Source organism: Pseudophryne corroboree, chromosome 2 (assembly GCF_028390025.1).
Source record: "Pseudophryne corroboree isolate aPseCor3 chromosome 2, aPseCor3.hap2, whole genome shotgun sequence".
In the NCBI taxonomy this organism is placed as follows: domain Eukaryota; kingdom Metazoa; phylum Chordata; class Amphibia; order Anura; family Myobatrachidae; genus Pseudophryne; species Pseudophryne corroboree.
In genome coordinates, this window is record NC_086445.1 from 366,723,972 (window position 1) to 366,748,711 (window position 24,740).

Sequence of the window (24,740 nt, forward strand, 5' to 3'; positions counted from 1 at the left end):
GCCGTATCCTGTGACGGCAGGGCTACCCTTTTGGATAAGAGTGTGAGAGCTTTGTCCACCTAGGGGAGGATTCCCAGCGTAACCTGTCCGTTGGCGGGAAAGGATACGCCATAAGCATCCATTTGGAAATCTGCAGTTTTTTATCTGGAGATTCCCAAGCCTTTTCACATAACTCATTTAGCTCGTGTGAAGCGGGGAAGGTCAATACCTGCCTTTTTCCCCCATACATATGAACCCTCTTGTCAGGGACTGGGGTTTCCTCTGTGATGTGCAACACATCCTTTATTGCTATAATCATATAACGGATGGCTTTAACCAATTTAGGCTGTAACTTTGCATCATCGCCATCGACACTGGAGTCAGAATCCGTGTCGATATCTGTGTCAACAATTTGGGATAGTGGGCGCTTCTGAGACCCTGACAGCCTCTGCAACATAGGATCAGGCATGGGCTGAGACCCCGACTGTCCTAAGGTTTCAGCTTTATCCAACCTTTTATGGAAGGAATTAACATTATCATTTAAAACCTTCCACACATCCATCCAATCAGGTGTCGGCGGCGACCCCACATTAATTTGCTCCCGCTCTGCTTCCACATAGCCTTCCTCGTCAAACATGTCGACACAAGCGTACCGACACACCACACACACACACAGGGGATGCTCTTTTTGAAGACAGTTCCCCCACAAGGCCTTTTGGAAAAACAGAGAGAGAGTATGCCAGCACACACCCCAGCGTTATATGTCCCAGGAATCACACAGTAACTTAGTGTTAACCCAGTAGCTGCTGTATATAATGTTTTTGCGCCTAGTTTATGTGCCCCCCCCCCTCTTTTTACCCTCTTCTACCGTGTTTCTGCAGGGGAGAGCCTGGGGAGCTTCCTCTCAGCAGGGCTGTGGAGAGAAAATGGCGCTGGTGAGTGCTGAGGAAGAAGCCCCGTCCCCTCAGCGGCGGGCTTCTGTCCCGCGTTTCTGTGTAAAATTATGGCGGGGGCTCATGCATATATACAGTGCCCAACTGTATATATGACCAACTTTTGCCAAGAGGTCTCTAATTGCTGCCCAGGGCGCCCCCCCCTGCGCCCTGCACCCAACAGTGACCGGAGTATGTGGGCTTAATGTGGGAGCAATGGCGCACAGCTGCAGTGCTGTGCGCTACCTCAGTGAAGACTGGAGTCTTCTGCCGCCGATTTCGAAGTCTTCTTGCTTCTTTCACCGGCTTCTGTCTTCCGGCTCTGCGAGGGGGACGGCGGCGCGGCTCCAGGATCGGACGACAAAGGGTGAGATCCTGTGTACGATCCCTCTGGAGCTAATAGTGTCCAGTAGCCTAAGAAGCAGGACCTATCTTCAGTGAGTAGGGCTGCTTCTCTCCCCTCAGTCCCACGCTGCAGAGAGTCTGTTGCCAGCAGATCTCTCTGAAAATAAAAAAACCTAACAAAATACTTTTATATCAAACTCAGGAGAGCTCACTAAGTAGCACCCAGCTCGTCCGGGCACAGATTCAAACTGAGGTCTGGAGGAGGGACATAGAGGGAGGAGCCAGAGCACACCAGTATCCAAATTCTTTCTTTAAGTGCCCTGTCTCCTGCGGAACCAGTCTATTCCCCATGGTCCTTACGGAGTCCCCAGCATCCACTAGGACGTTAGAGAAAGTAGCATGTGACTTGTTGCAAATTTGTCTGCTGCCAAACATAATGCCATAACACTGTTTAGAAATACCTTACTTGAGAATAAAGGAACTCAAACCAATCTTCTGTCAAGCATTTTGAAAACATGAATAATTTATTCTAAGTATGTACATCTTCACATGAATAAAACTGTGGTGTTAAAACAGCTTTCATACAAAGTGAACATTCTTACAATTATGTATCAGCCCTTGCAATTTGGTTGTGAATATAATTTCACTTCCGCCATAATACTTCAATCAAGTTCATAAATGGTTTGTTAAGGTCTTGTCGCTAATTAATTGGGAATCCTGTTTAACACAATGAGTGACCAAAAGACAAACAAAAAGGAAATATAATATAGCTCATCTTACCAACCCCATCATTTAGATTTAAGGCGTTTGAAAGAGTATTATAAAACATTGGTAAAACCATGCTGTGCTGAACAAGGGTCGGATTATAAATATGCAGAGATATTTAAGTTTAATAAACAGCGCCAAAGCTCAACGTTAAACGTGGAGTTGAACTAAATCTGCCCAGTATGTGTGTACTACATGCAAAAGCAGGCAGTATTTTCCTGCACGCAAAATAAAATGACATTTAAACCACTTGCATCACAACATGGTTTAATAATTACTCCAGGTGCAAATTTTAATCTTTTAGATGGATGTTCTCCAGCTTCTGAATGAGACCCATAGAGCTTTGAGAACAGTGTTACAGACCCTTTACATTAGAATTTGTTGTAGGTGCTGGGAGTCTTGCAGTACTGCAATGGAAGGCAATTAGAGTTTAATTACTATTTAATATGAAAACCATTTTTGTAAAAATGCCATCATTTAACAAGTTGTACTACACAACCATTAACCAAACTATAAATAAAAGTAACTATTGCTTAAACTCCATTTTAACCATTTGCTCCAATGGATAAAACGAAAAAGATGGAAGTTGTAACAAAAATGTGATGGGAAAATCCTTTTTTTCTTTTGCCCCTAACATATAGTATTCTCAGTAGCAGGATATTTAAAGTAAACAAGCCTTGTTTGCTCCAGGTAAACCATTTCATACACGAATGAGGTGAAGATGTGCATTACAAAGTTAAAACACTGAGACTGGAAAATAATACAATCATGCAGAATAAACATTACCTACGGATAGCACACGTTATTATAACCCAATCTCTGGCCATCATAGAACATTAAATAACACATAATGCTGTATGAAATAATAGAAAAAAGATAATGTTATACACTATGTTGCATGAATGATCACATACTGCATACACACGGGGTGAGTGCACCCATAGTAGTAGTATAACACAGCCACTTTATTGCCATTACCACTCTATATTCTAACAAGTTGGGTGCATGAACTTTCTTCAGAGGTCCTCAACTTCCTACCTCAAATGTGACTCTGTGATATTGAGGAACCTGCTGGCTCCACTAATGTTTAGTCTGTGGCTTCTTGCTTACCTGTATTCCCTCCTCACATACACAATCACATGAGTACACAGATGACAGATTCACACGTCATCACACTCCTCCTCCTCCTGCTGCTAATATGTTCTGAAAGCCTATGCCGTGAACATTCCAATAATCTCACTGGCCAATGAACAAAGTACAATGATCATATTTAATGCATTAAGGTACGTAGACCCTAGCCAACCTCTACTAAGTCTGTACACAAGATTTAAGTGTTAATTAAATCTGAGTGAAAAAACAAAAAACATGAATTTCAATCTAAGGACATATTAGATGTTTTACTACATGACCTTCCAAAAGTTTACAGATTTCCACTTATTGCAGTTTTGTTTTTCTTAATTGCCTTAGATATATTGTGCAGTTGGGATTAATAGGTGGATGTGACCAGGGCTTTGGATTGTTTTTAAAAATATATGTAAACCATAAAAAAGCACAGTAATATTTCATAACATTCCATGTAATGCCAATGCTTCCATAGAAAAACAGCATTAGAGCAAGATTCAAAATGAAGGATATGTTAAAACAGTGCATGCACTGAACATTAGCTTACTTAGAACTCTATAGAGAAATGTGGTTTACTTAGAACTCTATAGAGAACCTCTATAGAAAGCTGAAAATTATAAGCTACATCATGGATGCACTCCAAATTTACTTTACCCTCTTATGTTTGGATAACAAACAGTACAAATGACATTCTTTAAATCACTTCTCACAAACTAAAGACAGTGCAAAGGGAAGAAGTTGGCATTCATATTATTGTCACATTTGAAGTCTTTGCATTTTCATCTGGACAGTGATTAATGGTCAGTTCTTTAATAAATTGTTCAAGAGCAGCAAAGTAGCCTTGGCACTGCCAGGTATCATTGTGCGTTCCATCTGGAAAGATTGCTAATCGTTTAGTCCGGGATGGGGATAGTTCATAGAGCTGTTTCATCATAAATGGAGGGATTAATTGGTCTGATAACCCAGAGATAAACAAGGAAGGCATTCGGCACTGAGAAACTTTCCTGTAAGACAAGAACTTATTTTTGTAGCACCATAAAGGAAGGTAGCGCATAGGAAGAAAAGAAAACAGGGTGCTGGCCATATGGGGAATGCTAAGAAAAGTATTTTCTAACATTATCGCTGAAATCCGGTGTGCATTTTCAGATGCCAAATGAATGGCCACCCCACCTCCTAACGAACGTCCAAACAGAATTATCTTTGTCTTATCAATGTCAGGTCTGGTCATGACATAATCAAGCACCGCTTCAGAGTCCAGGTAAAGACCTTCTTCACTTGGCTCTCCTTCACTCTTTCCATATCCTCTGTAGTCAACTAACAGCAAGTTAACTTTTAGGTTAACCAGCATTAATAATGCATTTGGTAACCTGTGACCAATATTTCCTGCATTACCATGAAAATAAATGATAGTTGGAGAAAAGCTTGAGTTATCACCGGTGTATCTCAAAAGGATGAGGTTGAGGTGTACACCATCTTTTGTTTTAATGAAAATATTTTCATGTGGTATTCCGGTGGGCATTGGTACATAAAGTCGTGATGAGGAAGGCTGGTCAGGGAAATAAAGCAGTACATCTTGAAATTTAAATAGTATTCCTGCTATGGAGACAAATATTAGAAGGAGCAGAATACCACCACCATACATATTAAAAGTTAATATTAACGGCAGAAGACCTATCCGGCACAGTCCCCATGACCAAGAGCCTAATGCCAGTAACCACCTCTCCGCACAAGCCCAAAACACCCAATGTTTTTCCATCACGGACTGCGCTCTTCAGCGTTTGCCCTGAAAAAAAAAAAAAAAAAAAAAAAAAGACAAAAGTAGAATATATTAGCATATTTACATCATTAAATGTATTTATTCTGCTATAGTAAGTGCTGTTCTACAGATGACTGGAAGTCAATTTCTGTCCAAGCACGCATTTGCACATGGGTATACTTTAACATGACAGTGCAGAAAATGGTCTGTTCAGATTTTAATATAAAGTCTGGTTTTAAATTACATTTTGCTAAATCTTGCTTAAAAGTCCTGTTTTCTTGTTTCCCATTTGGAAATTAGTATTACCAAAATCTTCCATATAACAGAAGACACCATTCAATGGGCCTAATTCAGACCTGATCGTAGCAGCAAATTTGTTAGCAGATTGGCACAATTTGAGTGGGTTATATTGTTTCTGTGCAGGGTAAATACTGGCTGCTTTATTTTTACACTGCACTTTAGATTTCAGTTTTAACACACCCCACCCAAATCTAACTCTCTCTGCACATGTTATATCTGCCCCCCACCTGCAGTGCACATGGTTTACAAATTTGCTGCTACGATCAGTTCTGAATTAGGCCGAATGTCCTTTTAATCAGCGGTCACTTACTACACACAGAATGCTAGGAAAGAAATGTCAGCCTTCACTTCATGTTCAAGATACAGTGGAGCTCCAGCAAAACTATTATAAATTGTGTAATGCATGTTTCTACAATGGATTAACACTATTCAAGCTGACTGCATGAGGTAGTATTTGCCTACTTCAATGATTATGCATTCATCATCAGAATCCACTGAAAATGACTCATGTAACAGCATGTGGGTGGGAGCTGTATGATTTTAGCAGTGCTATAGCCTTTTAGGAGCTGAGGTTTTCAGCAACATTGCCCTTACGGCAGCTAACCTGAGATATAGAGATATATAGATATATATAGCTAGCAGCTAATCCACATAAACCAGCACACCATATGTAGCAGCAAAATTCAATCCATTTTAATCCACAGAAATCTCTTCAAAAGTGCCTAGTGTGGTAGTGGCTATGGTGAGGTACACAGCAGCTGGGGAGGAATATAGAGACTCCGATTCCAGAATATGAAAGGTGGCGCCAATATCGAGACTGCACAGGTGACTGTACTTTGTGATGTTTGGTGTGTGTGTGTGTGTGTGTGTGTGTGTGTGTGTGTATCCATCTATATAGTGTTTTATTGTGGCAAAGTATGCAGATGGCTTTTCCCTTGATGAAACAGCTGTAGGAGCTGCCACTCGCTGTGATGCATTGGATAGCTAAGTATCATCTTTTGATGCAATTTATGCCATTGTTTGCACTATGCACTTTTGAAGAGATTTAGGGCTTACTGTAATTCTGAGTTGATCGCATCAGCAAATTTGTTAGCAGTTGGGCAAAACCATGGCTCTCATTCAGAGTTGTTCGCTCGCTAGCTGCTTTGCTAGCATTGCACACGCTAAGCCGCCGCCCTCTGGGAGTGTATCTTAGCTTAGCAGAATTGCAAACGAAAGATTAGCAGAATTGCGAATAGAAAATTCTTAGCAGTTTCTGAGTAGCTCCAGACTTACTCAGCCATTGCGATCAGTTCAGTCAGTTTCGTTCCTGGTTTGACGTCACAAACACACCCAGCGTTCGGCCAGCCACTCCCCCGTTTCTTCAGACACTCCTGCGTTTTTCCCAGAAATGCAAGCGTTTTTTCGCACACGTCCAGAAAACGGACGGTTTCCGCACAGAAACACCCACTTCCTGTCAATCACAGTACGATCACCAGAACGATGAAAAATCCTCGTTATGCCGTGAGTAAAATACCTAACTTTTGAGTAAAATAACTAAGCGCACGCGCTCTGCGAACCTTGCGCATGCGCAGTAAGCGACTAATCGCAATATAGCGAAAATCGGCAACGAGCGAACAACTCGGAATGACCACCCATGTGCACTGCAGGTGTGGCAGATATAACATGTGCAGAGAGAGTTAGATTTGGGTGTGGTGTGTTCAAACTGAAATCTAAGTTGCAGTGTAAAAATAAAGCAGCCAGTATTTACCCTGCACAGAAACAAAACAACCCACCCAAATCTAACTCTCTCTGCAAATGTTATATCTGCCCCCCCTGCAGTGCACATGGTTTTGCCCAATTACTAACAAACTTGCTGCTGCGATCAACTCAGAATTACCCCCTTATATGGATTAAAATGGATTGGATTTTGCTGCTACATATGGTGTGCTGGTTTATGTGGATTATCTGCATTTCATGTGTATGAATATGGTCACCGTGCACCCATCATTTACTACTGGAAGTGTGTGCGATCTCACCACGCTTTTTGTATATAAAGAATAACTTTCTAATGCATCTCCATAACAGTATAGCGTGTGGTACAAATGTACAGCATTCTAGACAATTTTTGGGGGGTAACAAAACACAGATAAAAAGCAAGATACATTTTTTTCAAAGACAGGTACACCACAGGCTTCTAAGCCTGCAGTTACAATACTTAAAAGTAGCACCACATACTGTCAACTGGAGGCCAAATGGCCCATCTTCCCCAGCATGTATTTAGCCATAATATTAAACATGTCATTATATTATTTAGATGTAACTTGCAAAACTTTAGAACAGACACCAAATGACAGTAGCTGCACCTCTTCCCCAACTCTGAGACTTCAAGATAGTAAATGCTTTAAGGGATTACCCACTCTACACCAGAATTGTACGGGCTCCTGCCCTTTGATTCCCTATACACTGTTGGGAGTTTTTTCATTAAATCGGACCTCAATAAAGGAGGACCCGATATGCAAGCTGACCACAAGCAGTGGAAAGTCAGCTCTGCCTTCCAGTCCAGTCATTACAGAATGTGGAATCATGCTAGTGATGTCATTGCAATATCCTGTGTGCATAGCATACAATAATCACCTAAGTGAAGTAAAAAAAATAAAAAAAGGATATATTTTAGAATAGTTATAATAGTGTAATGCTCTCCTGTTTTTCATTTCCTACCAAGGATACTTGCAATTTACAGTTTTGTTTCCAACATACCTGAGGTGTAAATATTCAGTATGGAAGAGATAAAAAACCGTAAGACGCCTGGCTACACAGCTTTTCTGCTGCCTCTGGTTGCAGTGATCCTTTCGCAAACTTGTAAGGTCAATAGCCCTGGATGATGCAACAGCCACTGGTCCACAATGATTAACGGGGCCTGTTTGGATTATTGGAGATGCATTAATATGCAAATGATACATAAAGGTCAGACAAAATGGTGCATAGCACCAGATACATTTATTAGTACCACTGTAGTAGATCATGTATTAAAAAAAACACTATGTTGAAGTAACAGAGGATATTTAAGCCCCAAATCAGATGTAACACAAAATACAGAATAACTGAGTGTACAAAATGGTGAAGGTTTCATGAAGCCAGTTTTGGACCTTTGGTACAGAAAGAAAAAATGCTACATTAATATAGATCTGATAAGTTTAGCGGTGTAAAAATCGCTGAAGGTGTAGTAGCTAGTATGATAATCAGATGTCCTTGAGCGCCTAACTGTAACCTATAAGAACCTTGTTACTTATGTCAGTGACAACATGATTTAACTCTGCCCTGTTGTGAGCTGGAACCTTTATTCAGTGCATTGACCAGCATCCAATCAGTGGAAAAGGCCCAGAGTTTCAATACAATACTGGTCATTAACCACTTGTCTGGCATGTTCGCATGCGACCACACCAGCTAGTGCCTCATCTGATCTGGTCGCGCACGATGCAACCAGTCAGATACACAGCGTGTGCAGCTGCAGTGAAGAGAAACTTCCCGCTGCTGCTGCTCTCAGAGGGACCAGAAAGTTCCTCTGCCTCCCTGCACTCTCCCCCAGTGTTTGCCGTGCTCCTGATCACTACTGACTATTGGTCTGCACTGTAGAACCCCCCACCCAGTGGCTGCTCACGCTAACAACCATTGGGGAAATTTAAATGAACCCCACTCAGCTCCCCTCCCCCACTACAGTGTGTACCTGGTGGCTGTGCAGCTGTGGAAGTGAAGGTCACGATGTTTGAAATAAAATAAAATATATATATATATATACACACACACACACACACACACACACACACACACATATACACATATACACACACATAGATAGAGATAGATATATATATATATATATATATATATATCTCTATCGCGGGATGGCGGCCGGGAGCATGGGACACACACGGAGGTTGCACAGGAGGGTCACAGGTCAGTTTTTGTTATAAATGTCACTGTTGTTCACTATTTTGGTTGTCTGAGGAAGGGGATTATACCCCGAAAAGTTACCAATAAAACGGCCCGGTGGGGTCTTTTTTTCACTTAATCCGTTTGTTACAAGTCTCTGAGTGCCGCCCATAAGAAAGGAGATATCTACAGATGCTGATCTGAGGGGAGGGCACCGGAGCAAGATATACGTAAGACCGGAGTGCCAGGGACTCTGTATGCATTGCTATATATATTTATTTTACAAATATCAACACACATTTTTTTAATAAAATAATCTTGGATAAGTTTAAATATATGTTATATACCCAATTGAAAAAAAAAAAAAAAAAAGAAAAAAACAATTTGAGCGTTTTCTGGAAAAAAAAATGTCAGTTAAGTGGTTAATGGCTCACAGTGTAATGTAATAGAATAAGACAATGTGTGACAGCAGTCATGTTGTGTACAGTGTGTTTAATCCTAGTCTTATAAAAGTACAGTCCCCACATTGGTTGCCCGTATTTTACTGAATTTAAGGGATATGGTCATTAGATCAACAGTCATTAGGTCGATATGCATTAGGACGACAGGGTCATTAGGACATGTACTAGGTCGACATGAGTTTTTTACATTTTTCAATTTTTGGACTTTCATACTTCACGATCCACGTGGACTATAATTGGGAACGGTATCCTGCCTTGCGCGAAGCTTGGTGAGCGAACACGGTGCACTAATTGGGGTTCCCCATCACTTTACGAAGAAAACACCAAAAAAAAGTTTAAAAACTCATGTCGACCTTTTGACCTGTCGACCTAGTACATGTCGACCTAATGCATGTCGATCTAATGACTGTCAACCCAACGACCCATACCCGAAATCAATATAAAAGACCTCTACGTACACATAATGCTTTTAACCAAACTACACCAACATACAGCTCTTCACTTATCTCAAAGTATCTCCCGCTCTGCACAAGATCTGAGTCTCTCATCTCATTACCCGGTCCCATGCACAAGACTTTTTATTCGAGTTGCTTACACTCTGTGGAATGCCTCCCATTCACAAAAAGACTTTTCCATAAGTCTCCAAACTTTCAGGCGTTCCCTGAAAACACTGTCTATCCCTAACCCTCCTCCCTCCGCAGCCTAACCCTAACCTCCACCAGACCCTTATATTTGGGAATCCGGCGTCAGCATTCGGGCACCGGCATGCCAACTACATTCCCAACATTTCTTTGTGACTGGATCATTCAACCAATCACCTCTATAAGCTTGTTTGCAGGGTCATCTTACCTCTTTGTCTGTTTGTTTTTACCCAGTCTTGTTATATTACTGTTTAGTTCCCAACTGTAAAGCGCAATGGAACACGCTGGCACTACATCAGTAAATCTTAATAAATACAGAGCACAAGAAAGGGCAGATGAGTAGCTGGACCTGCCAGTTACATTTTGCCCTCAAATTCTACATTTTTATATTGTATCATTAAACTTTTGTGCACTAAGAGGAGCCAACTATTTCCCTTGTGATTTTGTGAGGAGACCTGGAAAACATGGGGCCCTGAGGACAGAGTAAGAGAATGTATGAACTAGACCAGTATACAGAGCTCATGCTATTAATACACAAAGCATACATCGTCTAGGCAATAAACAAAATATAATACTTCTGCTACAAAAAAGAGCATTTCATTAGGACTTGTACAATAAACCGTTCTCCGAGCAGACACTGTCCTGATAACTATGGTTAGTTATACCTAAGAGGCCATTCTGATGGATAGCGCACAAATGCAATCTCAAACTGGTGACTGGCACACGATGCAGAGCCCAAACACAAATTAAAATAACATTTCGATTTGTTTTTTTTTAGCCAACACAAAGGTGAATTAAATGTGCTTATGTCAAGGTTTAACTTATTTCACTTATAGGCAGGTACACATACATGCTGAAAACACTGCAGCGCTGTCAAAATCCAATACACTGTAATTGAACTTGACCGCAAACCAAACTTTTTAAACAAGGTAGAAAATAAAGCACTTGCTCTGAATAAATTAGCCCATAAAACGTAGTAAATTGGGAAGTTATATTTCAAGCGCAAAAAAAAATAAAAAAATTCAGCACAATATGGCGGCTATCATTTTAAAATCACATTCTATAAAGGCTGATCCCAGTAGTCTCTCTTATAACCCTATCACATTGCCAAAATAACCTGAGTTATTACCGGGTTGTTGCCAGGTCGAGGTGCAGTGTGAAGGCACAAAAGTATATAATCCAGGTCGAGTAACCCTGCATTTCAACCCGGGTTAAAAGAAGGGTTAAACACGGGTCGCTGTGCAGTGAGAAGGCATCTGACCCGGAATATTCAACCCGTGTCTCAGAAAAAGGTGCTGATTGGCTGTTTGTGTGTCTGGTAACTTCCCAGTCCCTCCTCCCTTTTATTTCCTTTGAAACCTCATCAATGTGAGCCAGTATGGACCATTTTAATACCCCTTTTACACCACCTGAAATATCCCGGGATTTTGCATGGGAGCGCGCAAAATCCCGGGACTGCAGGTGGTGTAAAAGGGTCACCCCCGGTCCACTTTCCCGGGAATCCAACACGGCAAATACGCAGGGTTGGACACGGGATAGACCCGGGAAGGAGGCGTTGTAAAAGGGGTACCCGGCACCCATTTACAGCATGACAAACCTCCTGTACCGCAGTGTCCTGCGGGCGGTCGGGAGGCTGGGGGTCACGGCGCACGCTGTCTATGCAGACAGCGGCGCCGTGCTGGTTGCCCTGCTGCGGCTGGAGACATGGCACATGCTGTCTATGCAGACAGCAGCGCCATGTCTGGTGCCTGGAAGCACCGGAGGCTGGGGCAGCACAGCAGCTTCAAGATTGCTGTGCTTGCCTCCGGCGAGACGCTCCGGAGTTCAGATCTGCAGTGTGGGCCGGCGCTTGGCGATGACATCATCCCGGATCGGCACTGCAGTGAAATGGGGGGAGTCCCGGGTCTGACACGGCTTGGAACCGTGTTCCAAATCCTGGGTTAGACCCGGGATTTTGGTGTAAATAAGAATTTACTTACCGATAATTCTATTTCTCATAGTCCGTAGTGGATGCTGGGACTCCGTAAGGACCATGGGGAATAGCGGCTCCGCAGGAGACTGGGCACAAAAGTAAAAGCTTGAACTAGCTGGTGTGCACTGGCTCCTCCCCCTATGACCCTCCTCCAAGCCTCAGTTAGGATACTGTGCCCGGACGAGCGTACATAATAAGGAAGGATATTGAATCCCGGGTAAGACTCATACCAGCCACACCAATCACACCGTACAACCTGTGATCTGAACCCAGTTAACAGTATGATAAACGAAGGAGCCTCTGAAAAGATGGCTCACAACAATAATAACCCGAATTTTGTAACAATAACTATATACAAGTATTGCAGACAATCCGCACTTGGGATGGGCGCCCAGCATCCACTACGGACTATGAGAAATAGAATTATCGGTAAGTAAATTCTTATTTTCTCTAACGTCCTAAGTGGATGCTGGGACTCCGTAAGGACCATGGGGATTATACCAAAGCTCCCAAACGGGCGGGAGAGTGCGGATGACTCTGCAGCACCGAATGAGAGAACTCCAGGTCCTCCTCAGCCAGGGTATCAAATTTGTAGAATTTAGCAAACGTGTTTGCCCCTGACCAAGTAGCTGCTCGGCAAAGTTGTAAAGCCGAGACCCCTCGGGCAGCCGCCCAAGATGAGCCCACCTTCCTTGTGGAATGGGCTTTTACAGATTTTGGCTGTGGCAGGCCTGCCACAGAATGCGCAAGCTGAATTGTACTACAAATCCAACGAGCAATCGTCTGCTTAGAAGCAGGAGCACCCAGCTTGTTGGGTGCATACAGGATAAACAGCGAGTCAGATTTCCTGACTCCAGCCGTCCTGGAAATATATATTTTGAGGGCCCTGACTACGTCCAGTAACTTGGAGTCCTCCAAGTCCCTAGTAGCCGCAGGCACCACAATAGGCTGGTTCACGTGAAACGCTGAAACCACCTTTGGGAGAAATTGAGGACGAGTCCTCAATTCTGCCCTATCCGTGTGAAAAATCAGGTAAGGGCTTTTATAAGATAAAGCCGCCAATTCTGAGACACGCCTGGCTGAAGCCAGGGCTAACAGCATTACCACCTTCCATGTGAGATATTTTAATTCCACAGTGGTGAGTGGTTCAAACCAATGTGATTTTAGGAACCCCAAAACCACATTGAGATCCCAAGGTGCCACCGGGGGCACAAAAGGAGGCTGTATATGCAGTACCCCTTTGACAAACGTCTGGACTTCAGGCACTGAAGCCAGTTCCTTTTGGAAGAAAATCGACAGGGCCGAAATTTGAACTTTAATGGACCCTAATTTTAGGCCCATAGACAGTCCTGTTTGCAGGAAATGTAGGAAGCGACCCAGTTGAAATTCCTCTGTAGGGGCCTCATTGGCCTCACACCACGCAACATATTTTCGCCAAATGCAGTGATAATGTTTTGCGGTTACATCCTTCCTGGCCTTTATCAGGGTAGGGATGACTTCTTCTGGAATGCCTTTTTCCTTCAGGATCCGGCGTTCAACCGCCATGCCGTCAAACGCAGCCGCGGTAAGTCTTGGAACAGACAAGGTCCCTGCTGGAGCAGGTCCTTTCTTAGAGGTAGAGGCCACGGGTCCTCCGTGAGCATCTCTTGAAGTTCCGGGTACCAAGTCCTTCTTGGCCAATCCGGAACCACGAGTATAGTTCTTACTCCTCTCCTTTTTATGATTCTCAGTACTTTTGGTATGAGAGGCAGAGGAGGGAACACATACACTGACTGGTACACCCATGGTGTTACCAGAGCGTCCACCGCTATTGCCTGAGGGTCCCTTGACCTGGCGCAATATCTGTCCAGTTTTTTTGTTGAGACGGGACGCCATCATGTCCACCTTTGGTTTTTCCCAACGGTTTACCATCTCTTGGAAGACTTCTGGATGAAGTCCCCACTCCCCCGGGTGAAGGTCGTGTCTGCTGAGGAAGTCCGCTTCCCAGTTGTCCACTCCCGGAATGAACACTGCTGACAGTGCTATCACATGATTCTCCGCCCAGCGAAGAATCCTTGCAGCTTCTGCCATCGCCCTCCTGCTTCTCGTGCCGCCCTGTCTGTTTACGTGGGCGACTGACGTGATGTTGTCCGATTGGATCAATACCGCCTGACCCTGAAGCAGGGGTTTTGCTTGACTTAGGGCATTGTAAATGGCCCTTAGTTCCAGAATGTTTATATGAAGAGATGTTTCCATGCTTGACCACAAGCCCTGGAAATTTTGTCCCTGTGTGACTGCTCCCCAGCCTCTCAGGCTGGCATCTGTGGTCACCAGGATCCAATCCTGAATGCCGAATCTGCGGCCCTCTAGTAGATGAGCACTCTGCAGCCACCACAGAAGAGACACCCTTGTCCTTGGCGACAGGGTTATCCGCTGATGCATCTGAAGATGCGATCCGGACCCTTTGTCCAGAAGATCCCACTAAAACGTTCTTGCATGGAATCTTCCAAATGGAATCGCTTCGTAAGAAGCCACCATTTTTCCCAGGACCCTCGTGCACTGATGCACTGACACCTGGCCTGGTTTTAGGAGATTTCTGACTAGCTCGGATAACTCCCTGGCCTTCTCCTCTGGGAGAAACACCTTTTTCTGGACTGTGTCCAGAATCATTCCTAGGAACAGGAGACGTGTCGTTGGAATCAGCTGCGATTTTGGAATATTTAGGATCCACCCGTGCTGACGTAACACTAACTGAGATAGTGCTACTCCGACTTCTAACTGTTCCCTGGACCTTGCCCTTATCAGGAGATCGTCCAAGTAAGGGATAATTAAAACGCCTTTTCTTCGAAGAAGAATCATCATTTCGGCCATTACCTTGGTAAAGACCCGAGGTGCCGTGGACAACCCAAACGGCAGCGTCTGAAACTGATAATGACAGTTTTGTACTACAAACCTGAGGTACCCTTGGTGAGAAGGGTAGATTGGGACGTGGAGATAAGCATCTTTGATGTCCAGAGACACCATATAGTCCCCTTCTTCCAGGTTTGCTATCACTGCTCTGAGTGACTCCATCTTGAATTTGAACCTCTTTATGTAAGTGTTCAAGGATTTTAGATTTAAAATTGGTCTCACCGAGCCGTCCGGCTTCGGTACCACAAACAGCGTGGAATAATACCCCTTTCCCTGTTGTAGGAGAGGTACCTTGATTATCACCTGCTGGGAATACAGCTTGTGAATGGCTTCCAAAACTGCCTCCCTGTCGGAGAGAGACTTTGGTAGAGCAGACTTCAGGAACCGGCGAGGGGGAGACGTCTCGAATTCCAGTTTGTACCCCTGTGATACTACCTGCAGAATCCAGGGGTCCACTTGCGAGTGAGCCCACTGCGCGTTGAAATTTTTGAGACGGGCCCCCACCGCTTGTAAAGCCCCAGCGTCATGCTGAAGACTTGGCAGAAGCAGAGGAGGGCTTCTGCTCCTGGGAAGAGGCTGCCTGCTGCAGTCTTTTTCCTCTTCCTCTGCCCCGGGGCAGAAATGAGTGGCCTTTTGCCCGCCTGTACTTATGGGAACTAAAGGACTGAGTTTGAAAAGACGGTGTCTTTTTCTGCTGAGAGGTGACCTGGGGTAAAAAGGTGGACTTTCCGGCCGTTGCCGTGGCCACCAGGTCCGATAGACCGGCCCCAAATAACTCCTCTCCTTTAAACGGCAATACTTCCATATGTCGTTTGGAATCCGCATCCCCTGACCACTGTCGCGTCCATAACGCTCTTCTGGCAGAAATGGACATAGCACTCACTCTTGATGCCAGGGTGCAAATATCCCTCTGTGCATCACGCATATATAGTAATGCATCCTTCAAATGCTCTATAGTTAGTAATATACTGTCCCTATCCAGGGTATCAATATTTTCAGTCAGGGAATCCGACCACGCCACTCCAGCACTGCACATCCAGGCTGATGCGATTGCTGGTCGCAGTATAACACCAGTATGTGTGTATATACCCTTCAGGATATTTTCCAGCCTTCTATCCGCTGGTTCTTTGAGGGCGGCCGTATCAGGAGACGGTAACGCTACTTGTTTAGATAAACGTGTGAGCGCTTTATCTACTTTAGGGGGTGTTTCCCAACGCGCCCTAACCTCTGGCGGGAAAGGGTATAGTGCCAATAATTTATTAGAGATTAGCACTTTTTTATCGGGGGAAACCCACGCTTTATCACACACCTCATTTAATTCATCTGACTCAGGAAAAGCTACTGGTAGTTTTTTCACTCCCCACATAATACCCTTCTTTGTGGTACTTGTAGTGTCAGAAATGTTCAATGCCTCCTTCATTGCCGTGATCATGTAACGTGTGGCCCTACTGGACATTACGTTTGTCTCCTCACCGTCGACACTGGACTCAGTATCCGTGTCTGGGTCTGTGTCGACCCACTGAGGTTAGTTCTTTAAATACAACCATCCAGTCAGGTGTCGACTCCCCAGGGGGTGACATCACTAATACAGGCAATTGCTCTGCTTCCACATCATTTTCCTCCTCATACATGTCGACACAATCGTACCGACACCCAGCACACACACAGGGAATGCTCTTCTGGCTCTGTAAGGGGGCCGGCGGCGCGGCTCCGGGACCCATCCAGGCTGAACCTGTGATCGTCCCTCTGGAGCTAATGTCCAGTAGCCTAAGAAACCCAATCCACTCTGCACGCCGGTGAGTTCGTTTCTTCTCCCCTTAGTCCCACGATGCAGTGAGCCTGTTGCCAGCAGGACTCACTGAAAATAAAAAACCTAAAATAAACTTTTACTCTAAGCAGCTCAGGAGAGCCACCTAGCATGCACCCTTCTCGTTCGGGCACAAAAATCTAACTGAGGCTTGGAGGAGGGTCATAGGGGGAGGAGCCAGTGCACACCAGCTAGTTCAAGCTTTTACTTTTGTGCCCAGTCTCCTGCGGAGCCGCTATTCCCCATGGTCCTTACGGAGTCCCAGCATCCACTTAGGACGTTAGAGAAAAAGGGGTATCAATCACATCACAGTTTAACATGGGTGACCTGGGTTCAGTTTGAAAGGCACCAACCCGGGAATAACCCGGGTTGAAACTGCAATGTAAAAGGGTCTGAGGCTGCTTGGACCCAGGCTCAAAAGCCGGGTCCAACCTGGGTTTGCGATTGTAAGTGGTATCATCACTGGCCTACAGTGCTATGCTGACAGTCATGCAGTGAACTTACATGGCTTGCTGGAATTACTGCAAGTCAGTGGGCTAATATTACCACAAATTATTTAGTAACAAGTGGTTTTAACTCTGCAAATACAGTAGGATAGAAATAGATGACGAGAGGTGAGGGTAGAAATTGCAGGGGAACCTTTTAATCTAATACTAACCATTATATTTTGCACTCCGTTACTATAGATTTCTATAATTACGTTATGGCAACAGCATTCTATTACAGTCTACTGGCTATAGGGTATGGTGACTATATTAGTTTTATGTACTAATAATGTAGTGTTACTTGACTACATAAACTAAATGTAATGGTAATTGACAATAAAAATTACAAGACACACGGCATTCTAGAATACGCACAGCTATGAATTATGGCCACTGCCTTAAACTGACTGTCTATACTACAATGGTTGCTACATAACTACTGTAACTGCATAAAACTCCATTGTTTTCTATTCTACAGTGGCTCATAGGCGTTCCTTTCACCGATACAACACCTTGCACTCTAGTATAATGTGGCAGTTATAAAAGGATGTCACAACACCTTGCAATCTAATGCCCAGATTTATCAAGCCTTGGAGAATTATAAATTGCACCTTGATAAAGTGCCAGCCAATCAGCTCCCAACTGTCATTTTTCAAACACAGCCTGTAACATGGCAGCTAGGAGCTGATTGGCTGGTACTTTATCACCGTGCAATTAATCACTCCCCAAGGTTAGATATTAGGCATAAGTGTTGCACCTATATAAGACTGTCCCAGGACCCTGCAGTTTATACGAATGTGACAGTTTTAGAAAACTGGCACAACACCTTGCCATCTGTGTTAGCTATAGGAAACAGTCAATGGCACAACGTATCGCAGTCTATATCGATGTGGCAGCTTGCAGTTTAAGAATAGACTGGCAGCTTAGGAAATGATCACAACTACCAGCAGTCTTTATTAGTGTTCCAGCTATAGGTGACTGTCACAACACCTTGCTGTATATATACTATTGTGATTGCTGTAGGAGACTGTACCTGGCACCTTGCACTCTACTAGTGTGGTTTCTAAAGGGGACTGTCACTGAAATGACACCTTGCAGTCCATACTCGTGTGGCACCTATAGGAGTCTGTCAAAACATCTTGCAGTCTATCAGCGAGGTGGTTATATTAAACGGCGACAACTGGACACTGTCACAGCACCTTGCAGCCTATGCTAGTGTAGCCACCATAGGAGACGGTCACTGACACCCTGCAGTCTATACTAGTGTAGCAGCTAGAAGAGACTGTCACTGACACCTTTCTGTCTATACTAGTAGTGTAGGTCTATTATAGGAGACTGTAACTGACACCCTGCAGCCCATGCTAGTGTGAACGCTGTAGGAGGCTAGTATCACTGCTGCCCATTCTAGTATAGCGGCTATGGGTGACATGGCGCAGAGGGTGCTCACGTGGCATGGGCTTGCGGGTTGCTCGCGGCCTCTCATCCCATCGCTCTCTGTCACGACCCGGCCGCTCTCAGTTCCCGATCTTCTTCCGGGATCCGGAGGGGAACGTCACATAACCGTCCACCTGTTACGACAATGACATCTCCCCGTCCCGCGCCGCCATCTTGGATAAGGGCACTATCCGCTTTCCAACATAAGAACGAGGCATAGATAAAGAAGACAAAGGACAAGTTGCACACGGCCCTGCATTGTGCTGCACATACGGAGGTGTACATATATGTGTGTGTTTATAGTATGCGAAGGCAGCAGGGGTTAGGCTGCGGTTGATTCTATTTCGGAGTGGGAGAAGGGACTTTCTGACGTATCTAGGGGAGGAGACACGTCACCAAGGGGAGGAGCTACGGGCGAGCAGGGTACCCGAAAAGTACGCTCGCCACGCTTCGGGCTCGCTCCGCTCCGCTCGCCACCTGATTACTAAAGGTAATAGTTGGTGGCGTGGATAGTAGAGGAACTATCCCGCTGGCCTAGCTCCTCCCCCTTGTGTTGTGCCTCCTCCCCCAGACGGAAAAGGTCCCTTAGCCCACTTGATTCTAGCATCTACCGTTAGGGAACGACTGCGCCTGTGTGATCACGTCGCGCTGATGACGTCCTGGGCAGGCTGCGCTGTGCGGTTACAGGTGGCGCCTGTCATGGCGCTTAGTGATTACGCGCTTATCGTCTACTGCAGGTAGGACGCGGCTGTCCTCTGTCCCCAGGGCTCGTGTGTGCCGCTGGTCGACAGTGACGCAGAGAGGAGCGGTGCTATAAGGGCAACAGCAGGTGAGCAGCTCCTGAGGTGACCGATAGCAGTGGTCTGCAGTGCGGCGGCGCTGCCGTTTCCCGCTGACAGGGGGCGCTCATAACACCAATCATTGCTACGCAGCTGGGGGAAGCGGGTCCGGCCATGTCTGACGCGTGCACTCGCCTCTGTCTCTGTTGTGCGCGGCTTCCGCACAGACCAGTGTGGCAACTAGCTTTCCCTTGTAGCTCTGCAGCAGCCAGAGCCGGCTTGGAGGCCTAGTACAATTATATTTCTGGGGCCCTCTCAACTCCCTTTGACTGACACACTCTCACTCTCCCTCTCTATCGCTCTCTTAAAGCAGAGGGTGGCTTTACAATAAATAAAATGTGTATAAATATATGCTATTTATAATATACACATGTACACATCTCTCATGTATATATGTGTGTATATATGTTTGCCATCAAAAATAAAGAAATTCATGGTAAGCACTATCGACAGTAAATCAAGGAACAATTGAACATCAGGACCCTTAAAGAGATGATTATCAGTGATCGATCTGCGGACCGCCTGAATACCATTATCATTAGTAATGACAGTGTACAAGCTAGAAATATCTAAACCGGATGCGGTTATGTGCAGCCGGTCACTATACCGGGATCCCGAACCCATCTAAACTTTGGATGTGGCGTAGTTCTGACAACCTATTTAAGAAAGATGTTGTATCTAAAATATATTTAGGTTGTCCAATAATGCATGGCTGCAGGAGAGAATCAAGGAACACAGTCATGGGTAGAAACAGAGAAGATCCCCGGGCAGCAATAATAGGCCACCCCGGGTGTCTGCATGCTCTTGTGGATCTTCGGTAACGTGTATAAAAGGGGAATCACAGGTGCTTTTGGGAACAATAGGCTACACAAGTCTTGTGAAATACTACCCTCAATTACTGGTACCTTAAGTCTATCATGCAGCACTATTTTAAAAAGTAACGTAGGATTGTATTCCAAAAGTTTATACACCGGTTTTTCAGAAAGCTAGTGTTCAGTTTCTTTTTTCTAATCACAAAGATTTTGTACTACAATCGCCTTGCCTTTGCCTGCGAGATGGATTATAACGTTAGTATAATTCGACAAAGCACGGAGAGCATTAAATTCACCCAAAGATAAATTATTTTGCTTACGTCCTAGAGGATGCTGGGGTCCACATTAGTACCATGGGGTATAGACGGGTCCACCAGGAGCCATTGGCACGTTAAGAGTTTGTGAGTGTGGGCTGACTCCTCCCTCTATGCCCCTCCTACCAGACTCAGTTTAGAAAATGTGCCCGGAGGAGCCGGTGACAGCTAGGGGAGCTCTCCAGAGTTTCTCTAGTAAAATTTATTTTAGAGTTTATTATTTTACAGGGAGGCTGCTGGCAACAGCCTCCCTGCTTCGTGGGACTAAGGGGGGGAATAGTGTCCGCCCCGCAGGGTCTGAGCCACTATCTCCGCTGACAGGACACTGAGCTCTTGAGGGGATAGATCGTTCCCCGCCACAGGGGATTGCTCACCCCAGCAGCATGCCGCCACCCCCTTACAGAGCTGAAAATCAGTGGCGAGTGAGTCACCGACCCCCCTAGCAAGTGGGGGACCGGTGTGAAGATTACGTACAACAGGGTATGGAGTACTAACTGCGCTCCGGGGCTCAGCGGTACATAGTGTGGCACTGTGAGGGGCGCCCAGAGCCAGCCCCTACACTGGTCACACAGCCTGTCGAGGTCCGGGGATCTCAGCCAGCATAAATCCTCAGGCCAGTATAATCCTATGAAGAGCGGGAAGACAGCGCCATTTTCGGGGTGTAGCTTCTCAGAGCGGACCCAGCAGCGTTCAGCGCCATTTTCCTGCCTGCACAGTGCTGCCCAGGAAGAGCAAGTCCCTTGCTCTTCCTGGACAGGGGATGGAGGCTGCAAAACGACTGTGTAACCTATTAAGGTGCACAGTCAGCGCTGATAGGGGGTCTCCTTTTATATTAAAAGTGCTGTGTGTGTGTTGGCTCCAATCTCTGTGTCTCTCTTGCCTTTCTTGGGGGTTAAACTCTCTGTCCTCCCCTGTGTGTGTGTGGAGTGTCTGTGGTCTCCATTAAGCAATGTCCAGGAACTCTGTGTCATATGCTGCAGAGGATATGTCCTCTCAGGATGATCCCATTCCATGTGATCAGGATTGCACTGGTTTAGCACCAATGCCAGATTTTTCAGATTTCAAATAGGGTTGCACAAAATGTATCTGCAACTCAGGCTTTACAGAACTCTGGCAGTCTGGGGCTCCCCGCTGTATATTCACATAAACGTGCTCTTGCGCAGATCATGCAGGATGACACTGATACCGATTCTGACACTGCAGACGGTGATGGGGATGTGTTGCGGGGGGCAGCTTCTCTTGCTAAAGGGATGCAGTTGATGATAGAGGCTATTAGAGATGTGTTGAATATTGCTGATACAACACCCGAGCAGGTTGAGGAGGCTTACTTCACTGAAAATAAGAAAGCCTTGCTAACCTTCCCTGCGTCAAAGGAATTAAATGCTATATTTGAAAAGGCTTGGGAAAACTCGGATAAAAAATTCCAGATACCTAAAAGTTCTGGTGGCATTTCCTTTCCCGGTAGGGGATAGGAAAAAATGGGAAAACCCGCCTATTGTTGACGCGTCCGTATCCAGACTCTCAAAAAAGGTGGTTTTACCTGTTCCGGGATCTACCGCCTTGAAAAAGCCGGCTGATCGTAAAATTGATAATAGGCTCAAATCCATGTACACAGCTTCTGGGGCAATACTGCGTCCCACTATTGCCAGTACTTGGATTGCCAAAGCTATAGTAAAGTGGTTAGGCAAGTTACTTGAAGACTTGGATACTATGGAGAAATGTGATGTTGAATTGTTTTTACGTAACATTCAGGATTCGGCAGGATTTCTGGTAGAATCCATGAAAGACCTGGGTTCCATGGCTGCGGGAATTTCTTCCATGTCTGTATCAGCTCGTTGTGGACTGTGGTTGCGCCAGTGGTCTGCCGATGTGGAATCCAGGAGAAATGTGGAGACCCTACCCTATACAGGTCAGGCTCTCTTTGGGGAAGCTTTAGATGCGTGGATCTCCACGGCTACGGCTGGTAAGTCACCTTTTCTTCCCTCAGCTACACCTGCTCTGAAGAAACCCTTTTCTTCAACTACATCCCAGCCCTTTCGGCCTACCAAGCCCAGAAGGGCCAAGCTGTCCACCTTCTTTCGGGGAGGTTGGCCCAAGTCCAAGAAACCTGCGGCTGCAGGTTCCCAGGAACAGAAACCTGCTTCAGGTACACCAAAGTCCTCCACATGACGGTGGACTGCATGCTCCGCAGGTGGGGCCGATGGGAGCGAGACTCTGGCATTTCAGTCATGTCTGGGTGTCATCCAGCCTGGACCCCTGGGTGCAAGATATTGTGTCCCAGGTATACAGGCTGGAATTTCAAAATCTCCCTCCTCACCGATTTTTGCTGGCAGATAAGACTGTCCTGCAAGAAGCCGTCCAGAAGTTGGTGGAGGCACAGGTCATTGTGCCAGTACCACCTCCATATGTAAAAATAAGAATTTACTTACCGATAATTCTATTTCTCATAGTCCGTAGTGGATGCTGGGGACTCCGTAAGGACCATGGGGAATAGCGGCTCCGCAGGAGACTGGGCACATCTAAAGAAAGCTTTAGGACCATCTGGTGTGCACTGGCTCCTCCCCCTATGACCCTCCTCCAAGCCTCAGTTAGGATACTGTGCCCGGACGAGCGTACACAATAAGGAAGGATTTTGAATCCCGGGTAAGACTCATACCAGCCACACCAATCACACCGTACAACTTGTGATCTGAACCCAGTTAACAGCATGATAACAGAGGAGCCTCTAGAAAAGATGGCTCACTACAGCAATAACCCGATTTTTTTGGTAACAATAACTATGTACCAGTATTGCAGACAATCCGCACTTGGGATGGGCGCCCAGCATCCACTACGGACTATGAGAAATAGAATTATCGGTAAGTAAATTCTTATTTTCTCTAACGTCCTAAGTGGATGCTGGGGACTCCATAAGGACCATGGGGATTATACCAAAGCTCCCAAACGGGCGGGAGAGTGCGGATGACTCTGCAGCACCGAATGAGAGAACTCCAGGTCCTCCTCAGCCAGGATATCAATTTTGTAGAATTTTACAAACGTATTTGCTCCTGACCAAGTAGCTGCTCGGCAAAGTTGTAAAGCCGAGACCCCTCGGGCAGCCGCCCAAGATGAGCCCACCTTCCTTGTGGAGTGGGCATTTACAGATTTTTGGCTGTGGCAGGCCTGCCACAGAATGCGCAAGCTGAATTGTACTACAAATCCAACGAGCAATCGTCTGCTTAGACAGGCAGGCACCACAAATAGGTTGGTTCAGGTGAAACGCTGAAACCACCTTAGGGAGAAACTGAGGACGAGTCCTCAATTCCGCCCTGTCCGAATGGAAAATCAGATAAGGGCTTTTTCAGGATAAAGCCGCCAATTCTGACACGCGCCTGGCCCAGGCCAGGGCCAACAGCATGACCACTTTCCATGTGAGATATTTTAACTCCACAGATTTAAGTGGTTCAAACCAATGTGACTTTTGGAACCCAAAACTACATTGAGATCCCAAAGTGCCACTGGAGGCACAAAAGGAGGCTGTATATGCAGTACCCCTTTTACAAACGTCTGAACTTCAGGGACTGAAGCTAGTTCTTTTTGGAAAAAAATTGACAGGGCCGAAATTTGAACCTTAATGGACCCCAATTTCAGGCCCATAGACACTCCTGTTTGCAGGAAATGTAGGAATCGACCCAGTTGACTTTCCTCCGTCGGGCCTTACTGGCCCCGCACCACGCAACATATTTTCGCCAATTGCGGTGATAATGTTTTTGCGGTTACATCCTTCCTGGCTTTGATCAGGATAGGGATGACTTCATCCGGAATGCCTTTTCTCTAACGTCCTAGTGGATGCTGGGGACTCCGTCAGGACCATGGGGAATAGCGGGCTCCGCAGGAGACAGGGCACATCTAAAAAGCTTTTTAGGTCACATGGTGTGTACTGGCTCCTCCCCCTATGACCCTCCTCCAAGCCTCAGTTAGGTTTTTGTGCCCGTC

At 45.5% G+C, this 24,740-nt stretch overlaps 2 protein-coding genes across 3 annotated transcripts in view; one reads left to right on the forward strand and one right to left on the reverse strand.

Moving 5' to 3' along the window:
* Positions 1–1,759: 1,759 nt before the first annotated feature.
* Positions 1,760–19,285, reverse strand: ABHD13 (abhydrolase domain containing 13). The gene is made up of 3 exons (XM_063953192.1): positions 18,814–19,285; positions 7,939–8,098; positions 1,760–4,926 (listed from the first exon to the last, which is right to left on the reverse strand). The coding sequence occupies exon 3, from the start codon at positions 4,897–4,899 to the stop codon at positions 3,889–3,891; it is 1,011 nt and encodes a 336-aa protein (XP_063809262.1). The 5' UTR covers positions 4,900–4,926; positions 7,939–8,098; positions 18,814–19,285; the 3' UTR covers positions 1,760–3,888.
* The window catches only part of LIG4 (DNA ligase 4), a 33,566-nt gene continuing 27,789 nt past the window's right edge, over positions 18,964–24,740 (forward strand). Inside the window, exon 1 of one of the 2 annotated variants that reach the window (XM_063953191.1) lies at positions 18,964–19,077. The gene's annotated coding sequence lies outside the window, so the exon portion shown is untranslated. Of the gene's footprint in view, positions 19,078–19,422; positions 19,630–24,740 lie in introns of those variants that run through there. The other variant, XM_063953190.1, reaches the window with a different exon arrangement.